This window comes from Tupaia chinensis, unplaced genomic scaffold, assembly GCF_000334495.1.
Source record: "Tupaia chinensis unplaced genomic scaffold, TupChi_1.0 Scaffold000484_1, whole genome shotgun sequence".
Classification (NCBI taxonomy): Eukaryota; Metazoa; Chordata; class Mammalia; order Scandentia; family Tupaiidae; genus Tupaia; species Tupaia belangeri.
In genome coordinates, this window is record NW_006159996.1 from 2,557,934 (window position 1) to 2,571,382 (window position 13,449).

The 13,449-nt window shown below is 39.4% G+C and overlaps 1 protein-coding gene and 1 pseudogene across 1 annotated transcript in view; both read left to right on the forward strand.

The window, feature by feature from the left end:
- The first annotated feature begins 5,525 nt into the window (after positions 1–5,525).
- LOC114009209 (histone H3.3-like) lies at positions 5,526–9,793 on the forward strand (annotated as a pseudogene).
- A 1,583-nt stretch (positions 9,794–11,376) lies between these two features.
- The window catches only part of PCDHB7 (protocadherin beta 7), a 3,366-nt gene continuing 1,293 nt past the window's right edge, over positions 11,377–13,449 (forward strand). The window contains exon 1 of the mRNA XM_006156252.1: positions 11,377–13,447. Within this exon, the coding sequence (XP_006156314.1) occupies positions 11,738–13,447 (1,710 nt within the window). The 5' untranslated portion in view covers positions 11,377–11,737. The remainder of the gene's footprint in view (positions 13,448–13,449) is intronic.

Here is a 13,449-nt window from a genome sequence, read left to right on the forward strand (position 1 = left end):
TGCTTTGCTTATTTTTTGTCTCATTGACCTGTCTAATGGAGATAATGGGGTGTTGAGATTTCCAACAATTAGAGTGTTACAGTCTCTCTCTCCTTTTAGATATAGCAGTCTTTCCTTTACATATTTGGGTGCTCCTGAGTTGGGTACATAGATACTTATAAGCATTATAAGTTCTTGGTGAATTAGCCTTTTTATTATTATATGAAGTCCTTCTCTGTCTTTTCTTATGGTTTTTGTCTTAAAGCCTATTTTGTCCAAAATCAGTATAGCAATTCCCACTCCTTAGTTTTAATTTGCCTGGAATACCTTTTATTCCAGCCCTTCATTTTTAGTCTATGTATGTCTTCATCCATGAGATGTGTTTCTTGTAGGCAGCAGATGGAGGGTTTCTGATTTTTAATCCATTCAGCCAATCAGTGTCTCTTGATTGTTGAATTTAATCCATTGATATTCAATGTTATTATCGACATTTCCAGATTTGTCCCTACCATTAAGTTGGCCATATTCCTGGTTGCTTTTTGTTCTCTTATTGCTGTCTGTCTCTCTTTAGTTTTCTTGATATAGTACTCCTTTCAGAATTTCTTGAAGAGCTGGTCTGGAGTTGGTAAATTCTATCAGGTTTTGTTTATCTGAGGACATTTTTATTTTATTTTTTTCCCATATGAAGGATAATCTTGCCAGGTATATTATTCTTGGTTGAAATTGTTTTTCATTTAACACTTTGAATATATTTCCCCATTCATCCCTTGCTTGCATTGTTTCCAATGAGAGGTTTGGTGTTAGCCTGATGGGATAGCCTTTCCAAGTGATTTGACATTTCCTCTCTTGCCAGTCTTAGTATCTTGTCTTTGTCATTTTGGTCAATCTAGCTATAATGTGGCATGGAGAGGATCTTCTTGGATTGATTCTACTTGGGGTTCCTTGTATTTCTTGGGTCTGGATGTTTGAGTGCCTCTCTAGACTTGGAAATTTTTCTTCTAGGATTTCGTGGAATAGATTATCAATGCCCTTATTAGTTTCTTCACCTTCTGGGATACCAATTATTCATATATTTGGCCATTTCATGGGATCTAGTACTTCTCGTGTATTATCCTCAATTTTCTTGGCTGTTTTCTCAGTATTTTATTTATTTATTTATTTATTTGTTTTTATTATCATCATAATCTTCTTTATATTACATTGGATTACATATAACTTTACAGTGTATTACATTGTTTTTTCAAAAGGGAATGCCATGCATGTCAGTCAGTACAGAGACATTAATCTTCCCACTTCAGCATTCCATATCTTTTCTGTTTTCCCCAATCATTATTTTTATTATTCTAATTATTTTTATAGAACAGTCATTTGCTATTTCTCATTTTGCTTGTAAAAATACTTTGCCCATCATGAAATACTTCTCAGACCAATCCAGTTGAGAATACTATACATGTCATCATCAACAGTTAATAAGCCCTATCTGTTTCTCACTAACGTCCTGTCTCTCTATTGTTCACTTGCTATCTTTCTCTATCCTCTTCTCTTCACTTACCCCATTCCACACTGTCCTATTCTCATTAAGTACCTTCATTGTTTTTATGTCCTCCGATTTTTTTGCTCTCTATTATGGAGTGCGGATAGTCAGTATATATTGAGTGGATACATACAATATCTTTCTTTCATAGCCTGGCTTACTTCACTCAGCAATAGATCCTCCATATCTGACCATTTTCTATCAAATGTTTTCTCAGTATTTTTGATAATTTTTTCTAGGTGATTGGTTTTGTCTTCTACTTCTGAAATTTGATCTTCTACATGGTCTAGCCTGCTTTTGATACTTTCAAGGGAGGTATAATTTCCTGTATTATATCCTTCATGTCTAACAGTTCTGTTTGATTCTTTTTTATGGTGTCCAATTCTTCTTTCATATCGTAGAGGGACTTTATCATCTCTTGGAGCTCAACATCTCTTTTCTCTTGCATCTCATAGAATTTTGTTGCCATAAATATTCTAAATTCTTTTTCTGACATTTTGGTAATATGCTCTAAATTTTCCCTACTTGGAAACAGGTTACATTGTTCCCTTAGTGGGGATGTACTACTTGATTCTCTCATCCTTAAGGCTCTTCTTCGATTTTTAGTCATTTGGTAATGTATTCACTTCTGGTCAATTTGTTGGAGAGGGATTCAGTGACTGTGAACTCATGTGTTTCCCTGACTGTGAAATAATTCGGTGCTATTTTCCCTCTTCTACTAAGTCCTCTAATGTGAGAGTCACAGGAGTAGTTTTGCAATTGGATTTGTGAAGGAGAGTTTCACTAATTTTGCAACCACTACAGTGATGTGCAAAGAATTTTCCAAAACTCACAATGCTCAGATGGTTAGCTACTATGCATCTAATTGTCTCTAGGCAGAGGGTAAGTGCTGAGAAGTAAAACAGAAAAGGTAAAGAAAAAGAAAGTAGGAAATAGAAATAGGGAGAGAAGGTGAAGAAAAAGAAGGAAAGTACTAGACAAAAAAGAGGGAAAAAAATCACTTCGCAAAAAATAAAATTGGGATAAAAATGGAAAACTGCAAGTGTGCTGTATGAAGGCCAGAAACAGGCAAAGTTGGAGGTGGTTAGCAGCTTTCTGTCCTACGTGAGAAAAAAGGCAGAGACTAACAAGAGAAGGCTCAAGGAGGGCAGAGAGCTGTTTTTTTTTTTTCCAAAAGAAAAAAAAAAGTTAAAAGGGACAGAGGAGAGCAAGAGGGAGCAAAGCAGCTATCCTACCTGGCTAGCACTGAGTCTGGGAGGGGGACACTGGCTGGGGGAGACTTCACAGCCATGAAGTTGAACCCAGAGGCCAAAATCGGGCAAAATTGGAAGTGGCTAGCGGCTTTTTATCCTGGCTTGCACTGGGTCTGGGAGGGGGGACACTGACTGGGGGGAGACTTCACAGCCGTAAAGTTGAACCCAGAGACCAAAAACAGAATGTTTCAAGGTTCTTCTATGTCAGCACATATCAGGACTTCATTCCTTTTTATGGCTGAATAATATTCCATTGTATGAATGCACATTTGTCCATTCATTAGTTGATAGGCATTTGGATTTGTTTTCAGTTTTTGTCTACTATGAATAAGCTGCTATGGACGTTTATGTACATGTTTTTGTGTGGACACATGTTTCAGTACTCTTGGGTACATGCCTAGAACTGGAATTACAGAGTCATAGAGTGACTCTGTAAAATTTTGTGAGGAATTGTTAAACTGTTCTCTAAAGTGATTGCACCACTTTACATTCCTATCCATAGTTTATGAAGGTCCAATTTCTGCACACCCTCACCAACACTTATTATTTTCTTTTTTATCATAAACATCCTAAAAGATGTAAAATATTATCTTATTGTAATTCAATTTGCATTTTACAGATGATTAATGATGCTAAACATCTTTTTTATACATTTATTGACCATTTGAATATCTTCTTTAGAGAAATGCCTGTTCAAATTCTTTGCCAATTTTTTAAAGAATTGTTTTAATTTTATTTATTCATTTATTATTATTTTTAATTTGCCAGAGAGAGACAAGGAGAGAGAGAGGGAATGTAAGAAAGCAAGCCACCAGGTCCTGGACTCGAACCATGGTCAGCCATGTGGGAGTGTCCAGTGCCTTAACCATCACGCCTCTTGGTGGTCCCTCTTTGTCAATTTTCTAGTTTAATTTTTCATCATTTTATTAATTGTAGTAGGCTTTTTTAGTTGCCAGAAGGCTCATGCACTTGTCAGAGAGAGAAAGTGAGAGTGAGGGGGAAGGAAGAAAAAGAGAGAGTGAGAAACACTCTCTAATGAGGTTGATCATCCTGAAAATGTTTTTTTTTTTTTCCCATTTGTCCATCCTGGTCAGTGTTTTGGGTGTATGTACATGTGCCCAGTGTGTTCTTCATGAGCCAATGGGGCCAAGACTCAGACTGTGGTCACCCGTGTGGGATCCAGTTTTCTATGTGCAGCAGTTAATCTCTACACTACAGGGCCAGTCCTGCAGTAGTTCTTGTTTTTTACTTTGAAATATTATTGTAAAACCTTGTCAGATATATTTACAAATATTTAATTCCATTCTATGGGTTACCTTTATTTTTCTATAGGGTGCATGTGTTCATTGGAGAGACAAAGAGAAAGTGAGATACTATCCCTAGAGGGGATGCCCACACTGCAGTCCCTTCTCCATTCTTCTTTTGGGATTGGGGGAACACACCCACATATATCCAACATGACTTTCAAGCCACTGGGTCCAGGATTCAAACCGTGCAATCAGTCATGTGGGACCCAGCTGCCTTAACCTCCATACCACTTACTGGTTCCTATGGGTTATCTTTATACTATATAGTGTCCATGAAGCACAAAGTTTATTTTTTTATTATTATTATTATTATTATTATTATTATTGTTTTGCTAAGCCCAATTTATCTGTTTCCCCACTTTGGTTGATTGTACTGTAGGTATAATATCCAAGAAATAATTTCCTACTCTAAGATCATGAAAATTACTGCCTGTTTTCTTATAACAGTTTCATAATTTCACCTCTTACACTCTTACACTTGGTTCTTTCATTCATCTATGGCAGAACTTCATAGACCTGACCAAGAGATAACGTTTCTATTCTTTTCTTTCTTTCTTTTTTTCTTTCTTTCTTTCTTTCTTTCTTTCTTTCTTTCTTTCTTTCTTTCTTTCTTTCTTTCTTTCTTTCTTTTTTTTTTTTGAGAGGTTTTTACTATAGGGTGCTTGCACTTGCCAGAAAGACAGAGACAGAGACAGGAAGTGAGAAATCACCCCCCAGGGGGGATAGCCACACTGAAATCCTTTCTCCTCCATTATCCTCTTGGGATCTTGGGCATGCATGCACACTCGCCCTGTGTGAGTTTGAGCCACCAGTTCCGAGACTCAAACCATGGTCAACTACATGTGAGTCCAACAACATAGCAATTACGCCAACTGCCGGTCCCCCAAGAAATAACATTTCTAAAATGGGAAAAGCTGAGAACCAATCCTGTTTGATTTGATTGCAGAACTCTTAGAGGCATCAGAATTGTCAGCCCCAGATATTGTGGAAATGATATAGAGTACCAAATAAAGAGAATCGTATTAAAACTGCCTGAGAAGTGGTCAGATCACATTTCCAGTCACTGAGTAACTTGCCTTCTTGACCCTAACATAAGTCTGGAGTTTTATTTTCTGATGAATACAAAAACAAGGACTATTAAATTCAAGGTTCCACTGAAAAAACTAAGGGCAGGAGTAATACGGGTAGTGTAAAGTAAGTAATCATCTAAATGTTGAATACTGGTTGATTATTAAAGTGCTATGATAGTCATTAGAACCAATTACAAATATTTCAGTTATTCTCCTCTCAGACACATAGTAGAATTTAATCTTATTTCTTTTTAAAATTATGTATGACCATGTAATTTTCTTTGGCCATTATATTGTGAGAAGTGACATACAGAGCTTCTGGGCTAAAGTTTTCAAAAACAGCACATAGTTTAATACGATTAAGTTTCCCCTTACGCAGAGCATGTGGATATGGAGTCTTCATAACCCTGGGCCCCTGACTGACTACTGTGAGGAGGGACCCATGGTGAACTGTATAGGATATATAGTAAGAGAAAAAGAACCTTCCTTGTGTTCAAATTTGGGGAAGTTGTTTGGTATGAAGCATAACCTAAACTCCATTCCTCTTCCCTCAATCATTTATTTGTGTCAGTCCATACCTTTTTTTCTCTTCAGAGTTTTTAAAGAATCAGGTAATCTGACCAGTCCAAGTGAAAAGACCCATCACACTGGCCCTGAGGTTTCCCCAACCAGCAATGCTTCCATTCACCTGAGAAGAGCAGGAGGGCCAAGCCCTACCATCCTGCTCAGAGCTATCACTCAGCTCTTTAGCCCCCCAAAAGGAAACTAAAAACAGCCACCTGAAGAAAGTTTCCGAAAAGAAATACAAAAATCAAGACAACAAAGAGAAAAACTGCAGTTTGTAGAAAAACTAGTTTCTAGTTTTAGGAAAAAAAAATTTTAGAAAACTTTTTTTAGAAAAACTAGAAAGTTTGCAGAGAGAAGAAAACTTGAAAAGATTAAAAGGAAGTTATTTTATGTAAAAAATTTAGTACAAAAAGAGAACTCACAGAAAGTATGAACTATGAGCCTGTCCTTGGTGTGGTAGTTACTATGGCTGAATTCCATATGACCAACTGCATGCATGGTTCAAGTACCAGATTTAGCAGCTTGGGGGGAAAAAAACACTTTCACTCGCATGCTCATACACACATGTATGTGTGTGGTATATGTCCCAAATCCCAAAAGCAGGGAGAAAAAGAGGAAAAAGGATTGAAGTGTGACTCTTCCTCATGGAGAATACTTCCCTATTTTCCCTCCTTCTTGCTGTCTCTTTCTCTCTCCAGTGAGTGTGGATGCCCTCTGATAATTTTTATTTAAAAAACAAAATATGAATATAATAGAAAAATGAAATTTTGAATAAAAGCCTGAAGATAAAGTTAAAGTATTCAGAAAACATTGCAAAAATAAAGTGGTGAATAGAAGAGAAAAAAATAAGAAAATTAGAGGATCATACCAGAGTCCAACATCTGAATTACAGAAATCCCAAAAAAGAACAAAGGTGGGGAGATTATCAATGAATTAAGAACATTCCAGACCTAAACTAGTTCCCTAGATGAAATGGCTCATAACTTGTCTGTACAGTGGATGAAAAACAAGCCTAAACCAAAACACATTACTGTTTAATTTTAAAATGCTTGGTATAATGACAAACCATTGCAACAAGAAGTAAAAATGGCAGTCATGTGTAGAGAATAAGAAATAAAATTAACTTCAGACTTCTTAGCAAACGCATTGGTTTAGGCAGCTCACCAAAAGAAACACTTTAAAATTCTGAAGGAAATTTATTTCCAAACTGAAACTATATTCAGGCAAACTTTCAATCAAGTTTGAGGGTAGAATAGGGTATTTTAGTATGTTTAAGATCGTAGTAAAAGTTAACTCTCGTAAATCTTTATTTAAACACTACTGGACAATATATCAAATTGAGAAAATAACTCAAGCTGAGGAAGACAAAAGAAACACAAAAGAGAAGAACGAAAACGGGACAGAAACGACATCTCCAGCTGAGGCTGGAGGATAAACCCAGGATGACAATGGTATCTCAGGCATATTGAGCAGTAGTCAAGTTTGGGGCTGTGTGGCACTTTGAAGAATATCATCAGCAAGCCTTCTGACATCATCTTTTCAATCAATCAACCTACTGGGGGAGGTAATTTATTAAAGTCATGGAGTAAAGTGAGAAAGAAATTATATAAAATCTTAAAAATGGTCCAGCAAGTGGCATGGTGGTTAAGGCGCTGGATTCCCACATGGTGACTATGGTTTCAGTCCTGAACTCAGTGGCTTGAAACTCACAACAAACAAATAAATAAATGGTTTTTTAAATCTCAAAAATAAGAAATCCAACCAGGACACCAGCAGATGGCATAGCGGTTATGTCACTGGACTCCCACATGGTGGACTGCAGTTTGAGTCCCGGACCTGGAGGCTTGAAACTCATGCTGTGCACATATGCGTGAGTACCCAAAATCCTGAGGAGAGAATGGAGAAGGGATTGCAGCATGGCCAATCCCCTGGGGGTGATTTCTCACTGTCTCTTTATCTCTATCTCTGCAGCAAGTGCACTCACTCTATAGCAAAAATCTCTCTCAAAAAAAAAAAAAAGAAGAAGAAAGGAAAGAAAAGGAAAGGAAAAAAAGGAAAGAAAAAGAAATCCATTCAGAATAAAAGTCAGAGGATTCCCAGAACCTTAGCAAAGGGAAGTTCCAGGAAGTTCCAGCAGGCATAGAAAACAATTGCCCAATTTAAAGGAAAGTTCATGTCTCAGGAGGTATGGGAATGGTCACATGGAAAATTGTACTGAGAGGCAACTGAAAGTGTGGAAAGAATAGAAGTGATAAGAACATTGGGGCCAGCAGATGACATGGTGGTTAAGGCACTGGACTCCCACATGGCTGACCATGGTTCAGAGCCAAACCTGGGGACTTGAAAATCATGCCAGGCATGTAAGCAAGAGTGCCCAGAATCCCGAAAAGAGAATGGAGAAGGGATTGCAGCGTAGCCATCCCCCCAACAGATTATTTCTCACTTTCCCTCTCTCTTTCTCTAGCAAGCACATGCACTCTATAGCAAAAAAAAAAAAAAAAAAAAAATTAAAGATTTAAAAAAGAGAAAACCTAGTAAATGAAAAAACAAGGCAATTATTAAGTTCAAGGGAAAAAGTGGGAAAAATATAGTTAGTTCACAACAATGCTCCCAATATATTTTCAGTGAATAAAGGCATGAAAGGGTTAGTTTTATTCAATATAAGGATTTAATTGACAGTGTTTAAAATTAGTTCACTAATCAAAATACAACAGGATACAGAATAGCAGTAGAAGAGTGTAAAAAATAGCTGTATTGGGGCCAGTAGGTGGCGTGATGGTTAAGGCACTGGACTTCCACATGGCTGACCATGGCTTGAACTTCACGCTGGGCACGTGTGTGTGCGTGCCCAAGATCCTGAGAGGAGAACGGAGGAGAACGGATTGCAGAGTGGCCAACCCCCCCTTGGGGGGTCTCACTTTCTAGCTCTCTGTCTCTCTTTCTGGTGAGCGCATGCGCCCTATAGCAAAAAACTCTCCGAAAAACCAATCTGTATCTTGGGAAGGAAATTAGAACAAATGAAAAGGGGGACAGTAGAAAATCATGGTATTTTATTATAGGCTCTTAGTGCTATTTGATTTTGAACCAAGGTCATACATGATTCTGGGGGGAAAAAATGTGCATTTTCAAATAGTAAAGTGGGCCAGTGAGTGACACAGTAGTTGGGGCACTAGACTCCTACATGGCCAACCATGACCTGGTAGCTTGCTTTCTCACTTTCCCTCTTTCTCTCTCTGTCTCTCTCTGGTAGGCACATGTGCCCTCTAGCAAATTAAAAATAAATAGGAGTCAGCAAGTGATATGGTGGTTAAGGCACTAGATTCCCACATGGTTGACAGCAGTTCAAATCCTGAACGCAGCAGCTTGAAAATTACAACAAATAAACAGATAAACAAATGGGGAGGGGGGACTGGTTTCTATTTTAGAATCATTTTAAAAATAAAATAAAATAATTATTTAATTTTTAAAATAGTAGTAGAGCTCTTGCAGCTTTTACCAAGAATAAAAATGAAATAAAATCCTAAACGTTACTAATAAGAATAGGGATAAAACTAAAGGGAAACAGAATTGTGTTTGCAGCCGCCCCCGGCGCCGCGGTCGCTTTCCAACGCCAGCGCCTCCGCTAGTTCGCCAGCTCCAGCTCACAAGGGGGTAAGTGAGGAGGTTTCTATACCCCAGCTCAGCTCGTACAAAGCAGACAGCCCGCAAATCCACCGGTGGTAAAGCACCCTGGAAACAACAGGCTACCAAAGCCGCTCTCAAGAGTGCGCCCTCTACCGGAGGGGTGAAGAAACCTCGTCCTTGTATCCCGGTACTGTGACACTCCGTGAAATCAGACGTTAACAGAAGTCCGCTGAACTTGGGATACGCAAACTTCCTTTCCAGCGTCTGGTGCGAGAAATTGCTCAGGATTTCAAAACAGATCTGCGCTTCCAGAGCGCAGCTGTTGGTGCTTTGCAGGAAGCAAGTGAGGCCTATTTGGTTGGCCTTTTTGAAGATACCAACCCGTGTTCTATCTATGCCAAACGTGTAACAATAATGCCAAATGACATCCAGCTAGCACACCGTGGAGAATGTGCTTAGAATCCATATGATGGGAAACATTTCACTCTCAAAAGAAATTTTTTTTTCTCTTCTTCCTGTTATTGCTAGCTCTGAACGTCAGATTTTTTCCTCCCATGGGGTCAAAAGGTACCTAAGTAAATGACTGCGAGTGGAAAATAGGAGACAGAAATCGAGTATTGGCAGTTTTTCCATTTTCATTTGTGTGTAGATCTTTAATATAAATGTGGGGATGTAAAGCATTAATGCAAGTCAAAATGTTTTGGTGAACAAGTTTCAGCAGTTCAACTTTATAACGATTATAAATAAACCTGTTAAATTTTTCTGGACAATGCCAGAATTTGGATATTTTTAAAACAAGTAAATTTCTTATTGATGGCAAAAAAAAAAATTAAAGGGAAATAATACAATGAAAATATCATACTAACATAACTTTGCTAACAAACTAGATAAAACGAATTGTTTTAAAGATAAAGCACACATTACTTAAAAAGATAACAAACCCTGAACAGATTAATAACAAAAGGTAAAGTAGAAAAGATAGTTTTAGACCTACCACCAGCAAAGCCACCAAACCCAACCAATTTAAAAGGCAATTTATAATTAAACAGGGAGAAACAGACAATAATGTAAAAACTACTATGTTGTATAAAAATAGATGGAAAGCTTCTCAACCCATTCTATGAGGCCAGAATGATAGTTTAATATCAAAAACTCTACCATGTAAACACAAACACACACACAGTATGTGCCAGAAAAATCCTAAAACCATATTGACACATCAAATCCAACTGTATATTAAAGTAATAATGCATCATGGTTAAATGCCATTTATATCAAAGACTCAAGAATTAAGCTAAGGAATAAAAGTAGAATTTCAAAAGGTGTCAAACATCACTTTAAAATAGGAAGAATAAAGAAAAAGAAAGCTTTCTTGTTCAAAAAAAAGAGTATTTACCCCAATTGAGCTCAACCAGCATAGTCAAAGACAAAACACTAGAAGCACTTTCACAAATCCAAGATTGGTTTACTTGCTATGACCAATTTTAATAGTATTTATTGGTTATTAGGATCCTAGTCATTGATATTTGATCTGAACATTAATACTTTAGTATTACATACAATACTTAAATAAGGTGAATGGTAAAGATTGGGGCTGGATAAAAAGTGTTCCAGAAAATATTATGGGTAAAGACTAGAGTCATTGAACACAAAAGGATAGCTTAATTCCCAAGAAACTAAACAAAGGTCAGATATTTTGCTGTATAAACATCGTCATTTAAAAAAAAAGTTTACAATTTATGAAAGGTAATGAAAGATCATCCTGCGTGTAACATCATTTTCTCATTGTTTCCTGAAATTGGTCTCTAATCCTTAAAACAGCAACGACAGTGTCTGGTGAATAAAGTCAATGTTTAATGACCTTCTGATAGAAGCTTCTTTTTTTCACATATTCTTTACTGTCAATTTTTAAAGTAGATTTTTCTTGGATTTTAGTGGGGAGCCAGGGTTTAATTTCATGACCCTAGGTTTAAAAAAAAGATTTTTTTTACACATTCAGATTATCAGAGAAAACAATGATGAACGCAATTACTTGCTGCAATTTGTGATCGTTTGAGGGAAAATATGGATTAAAACAGCAAAAATACTGGGGGAAAAAACCACTCCTGTGACAGAAAACTTTTAATCCGCCATCTTTTTCTTCTATTCTTGAGAACTGGAGTGACATCCACAAAACGCAAGGTGGCGCTGCTGGCTTACTATAGGGAACAACACTCGCACAAAGGGTAAAGAGGAAACAAAACAGAAAAGCAGAGAAAAGAAAAGCCGGATAACAGGGGTTGCAGATCCCTCCTCACAAGAATTGCTGTGATTCAGTTCATTAAGGATTAGGTTGCTGCCATTTCCAAGAGCTGCTTGAGACAGAGTCAAAGTATTTTTGAAAGAAGGCTGGTCAGACGAAGAATGGTGGCCAGGGGGACGCGTGCTATGCAGGAAAGGCAAGTCTTATTTCTTTATGTATTTCTGGGAGTGTCCTGGGCTGGCGCGGAACCGCTTCGGTATTTTGTGGCAGAGGAAACCGAGACAGGTACCTTTTTGACCAATTTAGCGAATGACCTGGGCTTGGGGCTGGGGGAACTCGCAACGCGGGGATCTAGAATTGTTTCAGACCAGAACATACCATTTTTACTGCTCAATCCGCTTACTGGTGACTTACTTTTAAACGAGAAATTGGACCGAGAGGAATTGTGTGGCCCCACAGAGCCCTGTGTGCTGCCTTTTCAGTTGTTACTGGAAAAGCCTTTCCAGATTTTTCGTGCTGAACTGTGGGTCAGAGACATCAATGACCATTCTCCAGTATTTCTAGATAGAGAGATTCCCTTGAAAATATTAGAAAGCACCACACCAGGGACGGCGTTTCTCCTGGAAAGGGCACAAGATTCAGATGTTGGAGCCAATACTCTGAGGAACTACACCGTCAGCCCCAATGCCTATTTTCATATTAAAGTCCATGTTAGCGGGGAGGGCACTATCTATCCCGAACTGGTCCTGGATCAGGTGCTGGATCGCGAGGAGCTACCTGAGCTCAGTTTAACCCTCATGGCCTTGGATGGCGGCTCTCCGCCCAGATCCGGGACCGCGCTGATACGCGTCGAGGTCTTAGACATAAATGACAACGCCCCTGAGTTTGTGCAGTCGCTCTACAAGGCGCAGGTGCCCGAGGACAGCCCCGTTGGCGCCCTAGTTACCTCCGTCTCAGCCAGAGATTTAGATGTTGGAAGTAACGGAGAAATAGTCTATGCATTTTTTTATGCCACGGAAAGTATCCTCAGGACCTTTGAAATCAATTCAACATCTGGCAACCTTCATCTTAAAGCGGAACTGAACTATGAGGCAATTCAAACCTATGTATTAACTATTCAGGCCAAAGACGGTGGAGGACTTTCTGGAAAGTGCACTGTCGTGGTTGAGGTAACAGATATAAATGATAACCCACCGGAGCTGCTCATGTCCTCACTAACGAGCCCCATCGCAGAAAACTCACCGGAAACAGTCGTTGCTGTTTTTAGAATTAGAGACAGAGATTCAGGAATCAATGGGAAAATGGTGTGCTCCATCCAGGACGATCTCCCCTTCGTCCTGAAGCCATCAGTAGAGAATTTTTATACTCTAGTAACAGAGAAGGCTTTGGACCGAGAGTGGAAAACTGAGTACAACATCACCATCACCGTCACCGACATGGGGACACCCAGGCTGACCACAGAGCACAGCATAACCCTGTTGGTCTCCGACGTCAACGACAACGCCCCCGCCTTCACCCAGGCCTCCTACACCCTGCTGGTCCGCGAGAACAACAGCCCCGCCCTGCACATCGGAACCATCAGCGCCACAGACGCAGACGCGGGCACCAACGCCCAGGTCACCTACTCGCTGCTGCCGCCCCACGACCCGCAGCTGGCCCTGGCCTCGCTGGTGTCCATCAACGCCGACAACGGCCAGCTGTTCGCGCTCAGGTCGCTGGACTACGAGGCCCTGCGCGCCTTCGAGTTCGGCGTGCGCGCGGCAGACCGCGGCTCGCCCGCGCTCAGCAGCCAGGCGCTGGTGCGCGTGCTGGTGCTGGACGCCAACGACAACGCGCCCTTCGTGCTCTACCCGCTGCAGAACGGCTCTGCCGC